This window comes from Dermacentor andersoni, chromosome 6 (assembly GCF_023375885.2).
Source record: "Dermacentor andersoni chromosome 6, qqDerAnde1_hic_scaffold, whole genome shotgun sequence".
In the NCBI taxonomy this organism is placed as follows: Eukaryota; Metazoa; Arthropoda; class Arachnida; order Ixodida; family Ixodidae; genus Dermacentor; species Dermacentor andersoni.
The window spans coordinates 79853122-79868747 of NC_092819.1; the positions used below are offsets into that span (position 1 = coordinate 79853122).

The 15626-nt window shown below is 44.9% G+C and overlaps 1 protein-coding gene across 1 annotated transcript in view; it reads right to left on the minus strand.

Moving 5' to 3' along the window:
* Window positions 1-8511, minus strand: part of LOC129382454 (sodium-coupled monocarboxylate transporter 2-like) — a 63002-nt gene extending 54491 nt beyond the window's left edge. Inside the window, exons 1-3 of the mRNA XM_055066420.2 lie at window positions 8168-8511; window positions 5248-5313; window positions 854-905 (exon numbers count right to left, since the gene is read on the minus strand). Of these exons, the coding sequence (XP_054922395.1) occupies window positions 854-905; window positions 5248-5313; window positions 8168-8500 (451 nt within the window). The 5' untranslated portion in view covers window positions 8501-8511. The remainder of the gene's footprint in view (window positions 1-853; window positions 906-5247; window positions 5314-8167) is intronic.
* Window positions 8512-15626: the final 7115 nt, after the last annotated feature.

Below are 15626 nucleotides of genomic sequence, written 5' to 3' on the forward strand. Positions count from 1 at the left end.
GCAATGCTTCACAGTAGTAAGGATTTCAAGCAACTTCGTGCACATCCCTCCCAATAACCAATCAGCAAGTTTCCTCGTTCTGCCAGGCTCTAGAGGACGTTTCGCTTACTATTCTCGCAAGTATTATAACATCTGCTCCTTTCCAACCGGGAATTGTTCTGCCTGTAGCGGAATTCGATAGAACAGCGAGATGCACAACCTAACACTGCCTCTGCAATCTTTCAATTACAAATGCGAGTCTCCCAAAAGAGCGCGGTAATAAACTAGTGTGAGTTTATGAATGACTTTCCTTGTGACGTTGTGGGCTTCAAAGAGAGCGTTGCGATTGCAAAATCGTTGTTGTACATTATGACAACTGCTGGCTTTTCCTGCGCACATAATGACTTGTGTGAGCACTTGCGTCCTTCTTTTCCTATATGCACTTGCGCATATCGCACTTGCGTCCTTGAGCACTTGCGTCTTTTTTTGTAGCTTTGTGTTTTGCCTATGCCGATTAATAAACTTTGCCTATTTGTTAAACGCTTATAAAGAGATGATTCGTACACTGTTCAAGTGAATAAAGCTAACATTGTTGATGACATTACACATGTAAGCAAGCAGAGCTGTCATTCTCAACTTGCCAATCTTCTCAGTTGCTGCCGATACCAGTTCCATGTGTCCTAACTTACGCCAATAAAAATGAAAAAGAAAACCACAATGTTAAGGCTCTATAACAAGTCATAGGCACAGCCTATTTAATGCCGAAATAAACTAGTTTCCGTCAGAGTACGCCACTTTATTATAACCGTTATAATAATTCTCCTTATAGAAAGATGTGTTTTATGCCACAACTTCGAACAATATTGCAACTTACTTGTTACCGTCGTCAAGCCGGCTGCGAAGATGGTTATTGCACCTGCACTTAGCTGAAAACCAGGTATACGACATCGGTCATCTCAAGTCAAGAGTTCTGTTCACAGGTAATAGCAAAGGGATTCTGGTATTTGCAGAAATATAAAGTAATCGTGAGGTGAAAATTAAAAGAGTAAGTCGAGCTAGGTGACCTGTAAGCCCAGAAAACGACTTTTTGAAACTATTACCGGCTCCTGAGAAAAAAAAAAAGCTGAAGGTAAAGTAAACGTAAAATATACTTCATCGATCACAAGTAGTCGTTTGCCGTTTCGGCAACATATTCCAATGCATGCTGTACGAAACAAAACACCACATTTGAATGTTTTGAGAAAAAGGCTGCTCCAACTAATTTTCGTATACGAACTTACAGCATTGCTGGGCTGCCATTGGAAGTCATTTTCTATCGTTTTTGTAATTTACCATTCCGAAGTAATGTTTTCTAACATATAACTGCAAAAAAAAAAAAACGTGCATGATTCCGGAATAAAGATATAAAGTCAATACGAATAAATATGAAGTGTCGTAATATTAGATTTCCGACTGCCCACAGGGAGGCAGGAAATAATTTTTTGTAACCACTGTGCTTATACATCGTCTTTATCTCAAGACAGTAATTAAAAATTAATCCAATTCTCGTGTTTCACGTGCCAAACGTAGCGGGTGACTCCGGGTGAATTCCGACCACCCAATGCACGGCACGCGGGCCTTTTTGCATTTAGCAGCCCTCGAAATGCGGCAGCCGTGGCCACTAATTGATCCCACGCCTTTGGGCTAGCAGCGCAATGTCCAAGCCACTACGCCACCAAGGCGGGTACCTGTTAATGAGCCTCTTTCCAGGCCACATAGGAAATTTTAGTTATGCGCTGGAAGTTGTTACGTGACTTTTATAGGGAGCGTTCTACAGCAATTATTTCTCAAATTGGTTCATTAACAGCCGAGACATAAACACTTCAGTGCCACGAACCCATGGTTTCAGGAGGCGAGCGTCATCGCCAACACATCATTGATTACTCTCTCCACTTGCCCCCATCTAGCCTCGGCAAGCGAAAATCTTTTCCTTCGTTCTCCCATGCCGCAGCTGGAGGATAGCGCGACGCAGGCGCCATGGACCCCACCTTCTTTCTTTTATCTCGCTGTTTTGCTGCGCGGCGCACTTCCGCTGACGGTCCCTCGCGCGAGCTGCTGTGTTTGTCTCATTTCGCACAGCGCAGAATTTTGCGCTCTGTGCGCGAGAACAGCTGGCTAGCGGTACAAGTCGATGCTACACGAGCACTGAGGCACACGCAAGCGGATCCCAGAGCATGATCGCGCGCTGGAACATGGCAGAAAATAAAAAAAACACAGTTTCGTTTCCTGCGCGCGTGAGTGCATGAAGTCGACCCGCCGTGGCTGCTCAGTGGCTATGGTGTTAGGCTGCTGAGCACGAGGGCGCGGGATCGCATCCCGGCCATGGCGGCCGCATTTCGAAAGAGTCGAAATGCGAAAACACCCGTGTACTTAGATTTAGGTGCACGTTAAAGATCCCCAGGTGGTCGAAATTTTCAGAGTCCTCCACTACGGCAGAAAGTTGTTTTGGCACGGTAAACCCCATAATATAATTTTTAGTTTTTTGTGCACGAAGTGGTAACTAGCAGACGAAACGGAAGTACATCTCCCTTGCTACTGTACGAAGTAAAACAAAGACACGTGGACATTCGGTGTGTAGGTCTTATTATTAATGCGTAAGCATCCTTTCGCGAGCTTCCTAGGGCTGTCGCGCGAAATGTGTAATGCATTGTATTTGCACTAAAATGCGCAATTTGCAAACTGAAAACATTATTCGTTATGATAACGTAAACGCAGATGATTGGAAGCTTTCAAGCGATAAGGAACAATTTAAATAAAAATGAAACAGCAATACGCAAGATAGATTGGGCTCTATAAGAAGCACGGGGAAGCTTATAGTAGAGTTGGGCCTACTAAAATTTGGGCATGAGCCTACTTGAAATTTGAGGTTAGGCCAACTTGAAATTGGGAAATGGGCCAACTGAAATTTGGGTGTGGACCAACTTTAAATTTGGGGGTCGGACAACTAAAGTTTGGGGGTGGGTCAACTTGAAATGGGCGGGGGAAATGGTAAACTTAATTAGGGGGTGGGCCTACTTCAATCTCGAGGGTGGCCCAACTGAGATTTGGGAATGGGCCAACTGGACTTCAAGTGTAGGCCAACTTGAAATTTGGGGGTCGGCCAATTGAAAGTAGCAAGCAGGTAACTTCAAATTTGTGGGTCGCCAATTTGAATTGTGGGGTGGGCCACCTTAAAATTTGAGGATGGCGGAACATAAATTGGGTAGTGGGCCAACTTAAATTTGGGCGTAGGACAACTTGAAATTTGCATGTGGGCTGACTGAAATTTAGGGATCAGTCAATTTGAAGCCTAGGGCTCCGGATTAGCCCAACTGAACTTAGGGGGTGCGCCAACTTGAAATTCGAGGGCGGCACAATTTAAATTTGGGAATGCGCCAATATGAAAGGGTGAGAGAGAAACATATTTAGTGAGCATAATTAAGAATGGCTTGAATTGCAGGAGTAGTTCCCTCCTCACGGGAATCGAAATTTGGACGTGGGCCAACTGAACTTTGTAGGTGGGCACCTTAAATGGGGGGTGCGCCAACTTGAAATCTGAGGATGAGACGAGTGAAATTTGGGTGTGGGCCAACTTGAAGTTTGGGGGTGGGCCAAGTTGAACTTTGCGATGGGCCAACTCAAAATTTTGGGGTGAGCAAACTTAAATTTTGATGGACCAAGTTGAAATCTGGGGTAGGCCAACTTTAATTTGGGGGTGGGCCAACCTGAAATTTGGGGGTCGGCCAACTCAAATGTGGGAGGGGGGCAACCTGGAATTTGAATGTGGACCAATTTAATTTAGTGGTGGGTCAACTTGAAGTTTGGGACTCGGGGGTGACACATCTGAAATTTGTGGGTGGGCCAATTTACAGTTCGGAGTGGGCCTACTTGAAATTTCCAATTCGCACAGCTGAAATGTGCTATTGGGTCAACTTGAAATTTGGGGTCGAATCTACTTAAATTTGGAGTATGCTTTACTAGAGATTTGGGGGTTGGCCAACTGAAATGTGGGAGGGGTGCAACCTGGAATTTGAATGTGGACCAATTTAATTTAGGGGTGGGTCAATTTGAAGTTTGGGACTCGAGGGTGACACATCTGAAATTTGTGGGTGGGCCAATTTACAGTTCGGAGTGGGCCTACTTGAAATTTCCAATAGGCACAGCTAAAATGTGCTATTGGGCCAACTTGAAATTTGGGGTCGAAGCTACTTAAATTTGGAGTTGGCTTAACTTGAGATTTTGGCATGGTCCTTTAAGTAAGACCACGCAAGGTCTTCTTATATATCTTTAACTATTTAGACATATTAGGAACCTGGACTGTGACATTTCGCAGTTCTGTCTTCAGACTGTTTGTATTGTTTGGTGTATGCTGTATAGGAGAGGGGTACTGCTCTGCAAACACTGAAGCTTTTGTTACTGCGCTCAATGTTTATTGATTGCACTGCTTACTTCTTTTGGACCTCGTCTATTTAACGACAAGTTGGTCTTGATTGCTAGAATATATTTTATTTTGCTTCATGAGCCGCGACCTCGCTTCACTGCGCTCAACGCTTATTGATTGCACTGCTTACTTTTTTTGGACCTCGTCTGCTTAACGACAAGCTGGTCTTGACTGCTTGAATTTTTTTTTTTTTTTGCTTCATGAGCCGCGATCTCGCTTCACTGCGCAGCTTTTCAATCTAGCTATTCGCTTGAAAGCTAGCCCAGCTGGATTATGACTGCGTAAAATAGAATGTAGAGTTCTGTATTTTTCTGTTCACGAGTTGCGAAAGGAAGCTCTCAATGTCACTGCACCGGGAAGCAGTGGTCAAAGACAGCTGTTTAGAAGAAACGGTGGAGAAGTGTTGCTTACTGTTAGGCTCATTCAGCCTTGCAAAGCACTGCACATTCACTTAATCACGTTTCATGATGCGGGTAAAACTTGTGACAATAAACCAGGCACTTTTACTTTTTCTCAAGTACTGGTGGTGAAAATTTCGGATGATTGCTTATTCGTGTGTTGAAATCTGTGCTGCAAGGGTTCTCAGAAGATATCCTATTGATTATCTCTGGCTTCTCACATTTTCTAGAATGAAGCATATATTGCGGTGTTCGAATAAGTTGTGTTCGATATAACGTCATTGACGAAGACTACTCAGTTCAATTTACCTTGCAAAGCTCGAGCAATTTCTGAAATATACAACTCGTAAACTGAAATCAAATTTGTCATAGCGGGACACGCATCCAAGTAAATCGGAGTCATTATCTTACCGAGAAGAAAAGGTAGATTCCACATGCCACCAAGGCGATGGTTGAATTAAACCGCAGCCGGACATACTGAAAGAAGAGCATATATCTAAATTACAAGACTAACAATTCGAACAGTTAGTGTGCAAATAGAAATGCTTTCTTTTTTTCAACTAAAACTCATGTATAAACCATACTACCAAATATTAATCACGAGAACTACGGTGAGGACTAAAGCAGCCATCAACTACCAAGCGAAGTTGCTGAGCAAATACGTGTGGTTTGAACCCGAGACTGGAAGTATTGCACGCAGATTTTGTTATGAGCGATATATATATATATGCTTAAAGAGGTACACCCCAGTATGGCGAAGTTTTGAGAGTGACAGCCGAAGCGGAGCAAAGTTATGGTCCCTATAAAGTACAAGTGCGATAAGATCCCGTTGCACCACGCGCGGTATGTTTTAGGTGCGAGTGAGTGAAAGCGTCGAGGGTGAGTCGAGATGGATGGTGGCTTGAGGATCACCAACTTCTTGTATGCGCAGAGAAAAAGGAGGAAAGGGAAGCGAGGCCGGGGACTGGGGGGGGGAGTTGGCTTTCTTATCGTGGTCGTGGCTGTGCATGGTTTCAGCGTAGGCGAGTTCATAGGCAGCCCACGTACCCTGTTTTAAAGGTAATCTGCCACGTGTGCAAAAACAGGGCCAAACGCGCGACATCGTGCGTCGGCTTCCCCGCGTTTAGTGCTAGAAATATAGCACTAAAAGCGTTGCGGGCACGCCCCACACCGCCGTAGCCTTCGCAGTGCAAGGTATGGAAGAAGGAGAGGGAGCAGAACGGTGGCCATGTGTGATCGCCAATAACTCCGCTTCTACTGAACGCAATAAAATACTTTTTGCGGGAAAGTATTTCTGGAATAAGCTATTTTCACTTCCAATGCTTTTTCCACTTCAATAAAAAGTGGCTGTGGCTCGCTTTAATACAAGCTGAGTTACGCAGTTTTAGGAAAACTGTCACAGACAGCACAATCGCGCATGTAGTTTCTGTATTAAGTACTGGCCGCTTCGTAGCAAGGAAGTGCACTGTAAAAAAAATTGGATTTTCACCTGCAGAACGTAATTACTAACTGTTTTTTGTTACCATTCTGAAGCCTTAACAGCAGGGCAGGTGTGCAGACGAACATAAACATTCAAAACATGCATATATGTAGTATTTTCGGTTACTTTGGTCTACAGCTTAATCAACGAGTCTCCCCGTGAACACTGATTCGCTGTGTCCTGTGGCTTGGGGAGGGATAGAACAGTACGACGGGAGGGGGGTGGAGTAGTATGAATGCGGATATTCCTATTTTCTTTGCGTCCTGACGTATACACAAGTTACAAGAAACGACATCTTGCAAATGTTGCCAGAACGACTAGTGGTAAGGAGAGCCAAAAGATTCAGGTCCTTGTTTCGGCTGAATGTCGACCTTTCTATATATGCGGTCGATTAGAGAAATTTTAGGATCCTATCTAAACATGTCCCATCATTCTAGTGGGATATATACCCCCTCTATGGAAACGGTAGAGTGGGACACATTTGGTCGGCTGCAACTTTCTCCACAGACGATTCAGAAAATCCTCAAACATTTCTGTGTTATTGTACATTTAGAACAGTCAAGCTTGAATCAATGCAAAATACACGAAGGAAATAATTGGCATTTTAAAATTTCCCGTTCCTTCCACCTCTACCCTATATAATAATTTCCACCGGATCTGCCGCGACTTAAGACGCAATTTCTTCTCTATAAGAACCAAAAGAATGAAAAAAGAAAACTTTATGAAGCTTTAGAAATATACGAACTTATAATTAAATCTATGTTTGCAAATTTCGATCAGTTTATAGAGATGATATTTATTTATTTATTTATTTATTTATTTATTTATTATACCTCAAAGGCCCCAGAGATGGGGTATTACATTTGGAATGGGCTTTAACAAAACAGTGATTCGAGAGCAGCCTTGAAGTGATGAGTGTCGGAGTGGTGCGTGATGTCGGCAGACAGACCGTTCCAGTCCCTGGCGGTTTTCACAAAAAATGATCGTAGATGAGAGGTAGTCTGCGCCGGGGGAGGATACACGGCTTTGCTGTGGTTAATTCTTCTGCATGAATGTTTCTGCATGAAAGAGAAAATCAAGAAGCACTTGGCCCTTGACATCAAAACTGCGGAAACCACAAGATAGGACGGCCATGCTCGCGGCGCGCTGGCCTTTCCGCCGATTACATGCATTATAAAACGATGGCAACAAACTTGGACGGATGCGCCGCAGCCGTCTCCTCAGTATACAATTTAGTACGAGCATAACAAAGCAATGAAGTTATGACTTTGCGGTGAAGTTTCCGAGTGAATGCCAGTACGCTCGTGTTTTACTCCGGTACCACTCATAATCGCTGTCCCAAGTGCATCTGAGGCTCACGCACACCTCTAGTTGTTGAAGTAGGACCAATCAGAGCACATATCCACTACGCATTTGAATTATTTCAACGAAAAATATGGTGCTGAAAAGAAGTAGACCTATTATAGATGATTCGGCAAGTATGATATAAATATATGAATGCGTCTAGCATCTGGTATAGCTATACTAGACTAAATATAAACTATGCTTGACCTACCATAAGACAATATACTTCGGAATATACTGGGGCGTCTTCCAGTAGGTGAAAGGAATCACAATTTCTGAACAAAAAATAAGCGTACATTGCGTTTATTTCTGTGTTTCGTCTGAGCGGTGGTCCCAGAGAATTGGAGCTAAACTTACGCGAACCGAGTGCAGATACTGACGCAGGACTTAATCACACCGCACATTGGCAACAGAGTAATTTTTGTACAAGCACAACAGTTCACTCGGAAGGATAGGCTCTCTTGCTAAGACAGCCACTGAATTCAACGACGCAAGGAATGTTCTCACCTCAAACGTGGACGTGACGCGCAGCCCGTAGAACACCGGAAGGAACAGGAACGCTACCACAGGTGCCATAGCGACGGTGTTGAGGGCGCTCCACATAAGGTGAAACCCGTAAGCGTAAAAGTGACCTGTGAAACCCACCAGGCTCACGGAGGAAATTAAACTTGCCACTAACGACGCCGCCAGCGGAAAGGAACGCAGCGTTCTGCTTCCGAGAAACACTTCGGCCGTTGAGTCCGTGATTCGAGCCTTGCGCCGAAGCGAGAAGTATAGCCCGAGTCCAAAGTTTAGCGCCATGAGGACACCAAAGACCGCGTACTCCAGGACTCCAGTCATGTCTCACTGGCGTTTTTGCAGCTCACAAGAGCAGTTTTGCCCCTGCGGTGAAGATGCCCGCTAAGAAAGGCACGTACACGGGTGTATAGCGGTGTTCTAAGGTGAAATCTCGCAGTCCTGCTTCCTTCACTTGGAGCACACAAGGTAGGCGATGTGTCGTTGTTCGGTCGACGCGCGTATCCGCGCCGAGACTAACCTCGTTTTTGTCGGAAACTTCGGAAAATATTGAGTAAAGTAACCGTAATGTTTCGGTTGGCTCCAAAAGCAGTCGGCGGAATCAGGTTAAGCGCATTGAGAGGTGCAAGCCATCGGCTTTCCGCCTGCCGTAATAGCCGTTTATAGCGTCAATACACCACTTGTAGCTGCGACTCTTACTAGCAACTGTGGCTATCTGTGCGATTATCAGTCCATTATACTCGTGCTCTTCTCAAACCTCGTTCGCAAAAAAGGACTTTGTAAAACTTTTGAGAGCGATTATTAAAGCTGCAGCAGATAAGGTCGGGAGTTACCTACAGCTAGGTGAATGCGACTCGGCTAAAACGCTATGTGCAGGAAGCAGTAAATATGTCAGTAAATGCGCCAGCTGCGAGGGCTCGGAAAGCTGAAAGGAAGTGCCTGGCCAAAATACGAACAAGGGTATGTTTATACTGCTTTTTAGCAGAAACAATGTGTCATAGGTATGTCGCTCCACTAAATTTTAAAACCCTAACGAGAAACCTTATTTTCGTGTGCTCGTGTGCTCAGAAGTCCATAAGAGAATTAAAGCTAGTGTCCACACTAAAGAACCGGGCTCATAATCACAAAGCGTTCTTACGCTAAAAGCGTTCATGCCAGCGAACAGCGATGTAGGACATATTGTTAGCGAACGCGATACGCCAATGAAAAACGAACGAGAAGCTTAGTGAATTCGGCCCCTGTTGTTTATATATTATTTAGGAGATGTTTTGTCCTTAAGCGGCAACTTCTTTTAAAACTTAGAACAAATACAAGTAATATAAAATAGGCAGCCGGCATCCAACAAAATAAAAGGTAACAAGAAGAAAAAAGAAATGTCGAAATCCGGCGACGTAAGTGCACTGAATCAGTTCACAACAGAAATCACATAAAACACATTGGAACACCAAAGTCATCTCGCATGAATCTTACAAAAGACAACTAATAAAGCAGGTCACACAGATATTACTTTAACGTAAAGTCAGCTCCCATATATACACTAAATACAGAAAACACGAAATCAGGTCACAGAAATTTACTTGAATTCAGGCACAGAAACAAAATACAACAAACTGCACTGAAGTATAGAGATTGTCCTTGTCAAAGTAGTTCTTACACTTACGCGATTGTCATTCCACAATAGAACCTTAAACAGACCTATAAGCTATCTCACATGGCATCATCAGCTACCCGTAATACATCTTGATATAATATTAATGACTAGCGTGGAAGCGTGGAAACCACCGTGGATCATTTTGGTGTTGTTAAATTTCGAAACACAACAGGAATTTCTCCTGAAATCTTTTTAGAACTCATTGGCTTTCAGTTGTAGTCGCTCTTTGTAGCATGAAGATAATCACCATATTGCAGGAAAATGGCATTCGCACTGGGTGCCGCTTGGCTCCGGTCCTTAATTATTTGTTTCTAGCCGTGTTAGAGAAATGCTAGAAAATGAGTTGAAAGGCTCAAAATATTTAAAGCCTCTTGATGTGTCGCCAATCTATTTACTTTTCTCTTAACCGTACATACAAATTTGGCCCGCAGGAATGTGCCACTATGCTACGTGTCGCTCCAGAGTGTGCAGTACGCTGGAGATTTTATTTAAATGCCAAATGATGGTACCGCACAGGTTTGAGATTTATTTGTTTTAAATGACCATAACACATGCTGGTTTTATCATCCTCACACTAACAAGCCACTAATTTCATTTCGTTCTGTGCACTCTGATAAATTGGTCTCAAGGGGCATTGTAAAGTTATGTTTGAGTAAGGCCCTAAAGAAATTATGTCAACTTGCTGTCAACGCAAGTTGGACACAGCAAGCCGAACATCAATGTTGTTTTAGATATTCAAGCCATGTCACTGCATCAGCAGTAAAAGGACTGCTTCAGCAGATTCATCACATGCAGCGTGCTCAATTCTCAGCGCAAACATGTTAAGCTGTTTTTGCAGGAAGATCAAACCGGGACATTAAAAAGAAACAAGCAGTGAAAAGAAACACAGAAAATTGTATGCCGAGTGTGAGACAGATGTCATTTACCGCATCTCAATATCATGCGAAGCTAGCTACATCGGCCATGCTGGCACGTGCTTTAACGCTAAGCTACGGGAACATAACAGCAAATCGAAAAATGCACAGCCAGATTATTGTCCAGCAGTCCGCTGCAAACAATGTGCAGGTGAATAATTCTAACGAGTTCGCTAACGAGTTCACCAGGCTAATTATTGAAGCAATACACATAGCCATCTATAGTGATTCATGTATCAGGAAACCATGTCTATTATTTTGAACAAAAAGTTAAAATTTTTGCATATGCCATGAATGTTATTTACAGAATTAGTCCCATGCATTTTGCTGTATGGCTTTGCCAATTTGCTCGGGGTGCGTGTTCTGTATTGCATCCACTGAGGCATATACAGTATGTATGCTCTGATCCGAAAACTAGGCTCGTTGTTCAAAGTTAGCGCCATGTACGTGTGCGTTCTGTGTCACTCTTTATTCCTGCACCAGGTCCACTACGCCTCTGATATTTAGTGCGACGTGTCAGCAAGGGCAACGTGCTAGCTTAGTTAACTTGATGATGCTGGCATGAGCTACTGTCGACATTTTTTGGTAGACGGTATGACAGCGGGACTGTGCCGGCGGCGGCACAACGACAACAGTGGCACAAAGATGAATTGACGGGCAGTACTAGAATTAACAACTTACCGAGGGGTGGAAGCAAAATGGGACTGACGCGATGCGCATTCGCCACGACATCTCGGATGATTTTTTATCGCAAGGTGAGGTCACCACTTATCTGAGAATTGAGAAGCGTTACATGCTGTTCATAAATGAGCAGGTTTGCGATGATCAGAACCACAAGCATTCCCAAACGAGGGCTCGGCAAACATCGAAGCCTAACACTCCAATTGAGAATGAAGCGTGCATGCCTGTTTTGTTTCTTGGAATGACACTTCGCAAATGGAAGCCGGCACGGTTCGAGGTCGTTGACCCTCGTCCCGCGAAAAGGTGCCTCGCAACAAAGGAACATTGTTCAAGAACCCTCAAGCTCAGCGCCTTCCAGGTGACGGTGGTGCTGGTGAAGAACTGTTATTTCTCTCACAAGAGAAGTACATGGAGGTATCCTTGAGCCAATCCTTAAGGGTCCAGTCCTTACAAAACTAGGTGTGTGCCTTAATGCGGGATCCCAGTGGCGTCGGCCGCTGCCCGGGCGTGCTCGACCAAGGCCATTTGGGCCTGCTGGTCATAGCAGCCGAGCAGGGTCTCCTCCGAGTCCTCCTGAGTGGGGTTGATGTGAGGGGGATTAGCGGGGTAGGATGGGCAGGCCCACACCATGTGGTAGATGTCCGAAGACTTCTCCGCACAGTACGGCAAATGCCCGTGAAGGAAGGATCAATATGTTTGAGTACTGCCGGGCACAGCAGAGTGTTGGTATAGAGACGGAGTAGAAGCCGCTCCTTTGTCTTAGACCTTTAATCGGGCGAGTGTATATGCTATGGTGAGATTGATAATGAAGAACAATGTCTTTACGCTGGATTGAATTCGAGATCCTGATCCCGACCGGATGGCAACGCCGGACGCAGGTCAGCCATCGGAGAATAGAGCCCATGGAGTGCCCTTCTTGGCCGAACATGACGTCACTTCTTTCTCCTTTTATTCCCTTTACGCCTTTCCCCAGCACAGGGTAGCCAACCGGTACTTACACTGCCTAATCTCCTTGTCTATTCTCCCCTTTTCTCTCTCTTTCTCCCACCACTTGCACGGGCCCTATGACGGATGAACATGACGACACCTGCACGGTATCGACAATTGGATGAGCATGAAGACACCTGCATGGGCTCGACAATTGATGAAAATGACGTGACCCCGACGTACTGAAGGGCTTATAAGCAAGACAAACATCGGGAATAGAGATGTTTTTCTTGCCGCAGGCTGCAGCATCCAAATTGCTGCCGGCCGTAAAGATGACTTTTACTGTCATTCTGTCTATTAGGGCGAAAGCCTTAGATCTCGATGCTTCAAGGCCACGTTGTGAGGTACAGAAAATCGGAGCGCTCGTGCCACTGCTCACGCGTTCGTCGTCTTCTTGCACACCGCTTTTCCCAAATTGCTGCCACATTGATGCCACTAATCATGCAATAAAGGCACAGCTAATTAATATCAAGTTAATTAAGAAACTCAAACCCGCGGCCTTTGGCGCGAATCGGACTTTCGACATTTGTAGGAGTCGTACCCTCAACCTTTCGTCTTAATTAGGGCGGCGTTGATTAAGGTAAGGAAAATAAAGATGGCCTAAATTAAGGCACTCAAACCCACGACCTCTAGTGGGAGACAAGTACTACGAAGTCACAACGCATTCGAATGAGAATTTCAAGTAACATTGTCACGAGTAGTGACGTATAAAGAACACAGTAGCATTACTGTGGAAGACGAAATATTTATTGGGAGAACCTGTGCCGACAGAAACAGGCTACACTTAAAGAACGGCGACAGCAGCGAACACAGTCGGCGATCGTCGACATCTGATCAGCGGGTCAAGTGCATCGGCATTTATACATCAGTGGTCGAACGTTCCAGAGTTATCGCTGGGACCCGCGTGTCTTCGAGAAAGTTCTAGTCTATTCGCGTCGCGCCTACATGCAATCAGATTACACAACGTTCGGTGACAGACAGCGGATGGAAACATTGATAACATTCCAGAAACTTCCTATACATGCACGCGCGTCCTGCGCAGTGCGATAACATTTGTTAGGCGCTGAAACGTGGTCACCTGATAAAGCTAAACAAGTATACTTGTCAATATAATGGATGTCTCTTGAGTGTGCAGGCTTTCGCATTCACCCTCTTTGGCGTATGCTAAAGTCACTAATTATTTTCTGTTGCTCTGCTTAATGTAAATAGGCCTTCATTTCTCTAACTCCTCATCAACTTCGGCCAACCACCGCACACAACGGCAATATCAAATAGCGCCAATAAAAAGTTCTAGCAAAAGTCGACACCGGTTTCTCTGTTCCGTGGCACTTACTGTAGCTGCACTCAGCTTAATGCTAACTTGTAAGTTTATTCTTCCTGGACTAAGTGGAAGGCCTGTTAATGCCATCCAATGCAAAAAAGCTCAGTAACCAAATATGACTGCGTTCCTTGCTGGGTCGTCAGACACAAGGCATATCCTCTCACTCTTTTCTGCAAATGGTTTTGCGATCAGAACGCGAGAGCGCTCACGCACGTGGGTGGTGTCGAGAACAGAATCAATGAGACCGCGAGAATGGTGGCCTTAGTGCTCTTTGGGATGGTGGTTTGCCTGGTTACGCGCTTGCCAAACTGGCTTCGTCCCGCCAAACTTTGGCACAAGGAAATCGTCTTTCAGAATCGTCCAGCTGACTATCTCATATTTATTGATTCATAGCTTTTTGTTGTTATAGTGCCGCAATTTCTAACGAACTTGCCTGGAGCGCGCTCGCACATCACACTCAAACGGCATGGCAACCATCACGTTTCGCATCTGAAACACGACACGTGAGGTTTAAGAGCTTGAAGCCTTGAACTGCAAACGGCGCTGCTACAAAATCTGCACCATACTAACCCCCGTATTCTTAAACATGCCTTCACTTGAAGCCTCTCCTCGGCTCAGCCAAGTCGAGGCGACGGGGCTTCCTTCACTCAAGGCGCCGTTGCCTTTCATGAACTCAACTCCACCTTTCCTCCGCCAAGGAACGCCTTGAAAATGCGCCCTCGACTCGAGTGAAGTGCACCGACCGAGAAAAGCGTCTGATGTCGAGACTATTCCTAAATGTGCTTATCAAAACTACAATTATTTAGGACAAATATGTGTTTCCGTTAACTCGTCTTACTAATCAAACAACTACGCGGCGCAATGCACAATTTTAGCTCGGCAAAGGTGCCACGGTGAGCGTTCGACTGATAGAGCAAGCGGGAGCTGTGTTTGAGGTCTGGCAACGATCGCATCCCAACAGCTGAGAGCATGGCGCATGGCTGAGAACCGAGGTAATTTGCGCCTCCATTTGTCCGCGGCTCTTTGTTTCGTAGTGTTTGATTGGTGACTGACGTTGCGCTTGTTAATCGCGGTTATGATGGGTGATTTTGTCCTTGTGCACATGATGACCGAGCCTGAATGACTTCAGAGGCCACAGATGGAATGGCCGACGGGCAGCTTTGTTTACCTTCAAGACCGAGTGGTGCTGTGAGTTTGCTGAAAGCAACAACAAGACATAGAATATCGGTGAGTGAGTCATTTTTTCATGGAAGCACAGTATGTTATTGAGGTTTTCGCGAGGTTGCCGCTGCGCTGTCGATAAGCCGTTTCCGATGTGCATCAGCATGACTGACTCGAGTTACTCATGCTGCGGGCATTAATTAGTACCTGAAACATATTCGAGGCAGCATCAGCTTGTGCAAGACAATTTTTTTTTTTTTTGCTAATGGGAACTTGTGGCAGATTCGGCACGACAATCTGTTGTTGGTTTCGCTTTTTTAAACAAAAATGTAGAAGGTACGGATCGGCGCCTGCATGCAACGATCATTCCAGTATCGCATATGAAATCTTTCGGTAGAGGAGAAGCAGTTGTAGTATATATGTGTGAGAATGCGTATATGGTTGAGTGCGTAGCTCCGGCAGGTTCGAAAAAAACAAGCGTTTTTTTGAGTCCGGTATTTTGTTTTAGAAGCCGTGGTGGTCAGTCGGTTTGCTCAACTTGTAGCACATATGGTCAACAAACCAGCACTGGTGCCTGCATTTCCAGTGCTTCCTCATTTCCCATATTTCCTCATTTCCGAAAATTCGCTTGTCAAGTTCATCACCGGCATTTGTTTTGCCGTCTTAACTTTTGCAGTGTGCTATGTGGTAGCAACGGATGGACCTTCCATAAACTTTGCTTTCAAGTTCACGCAA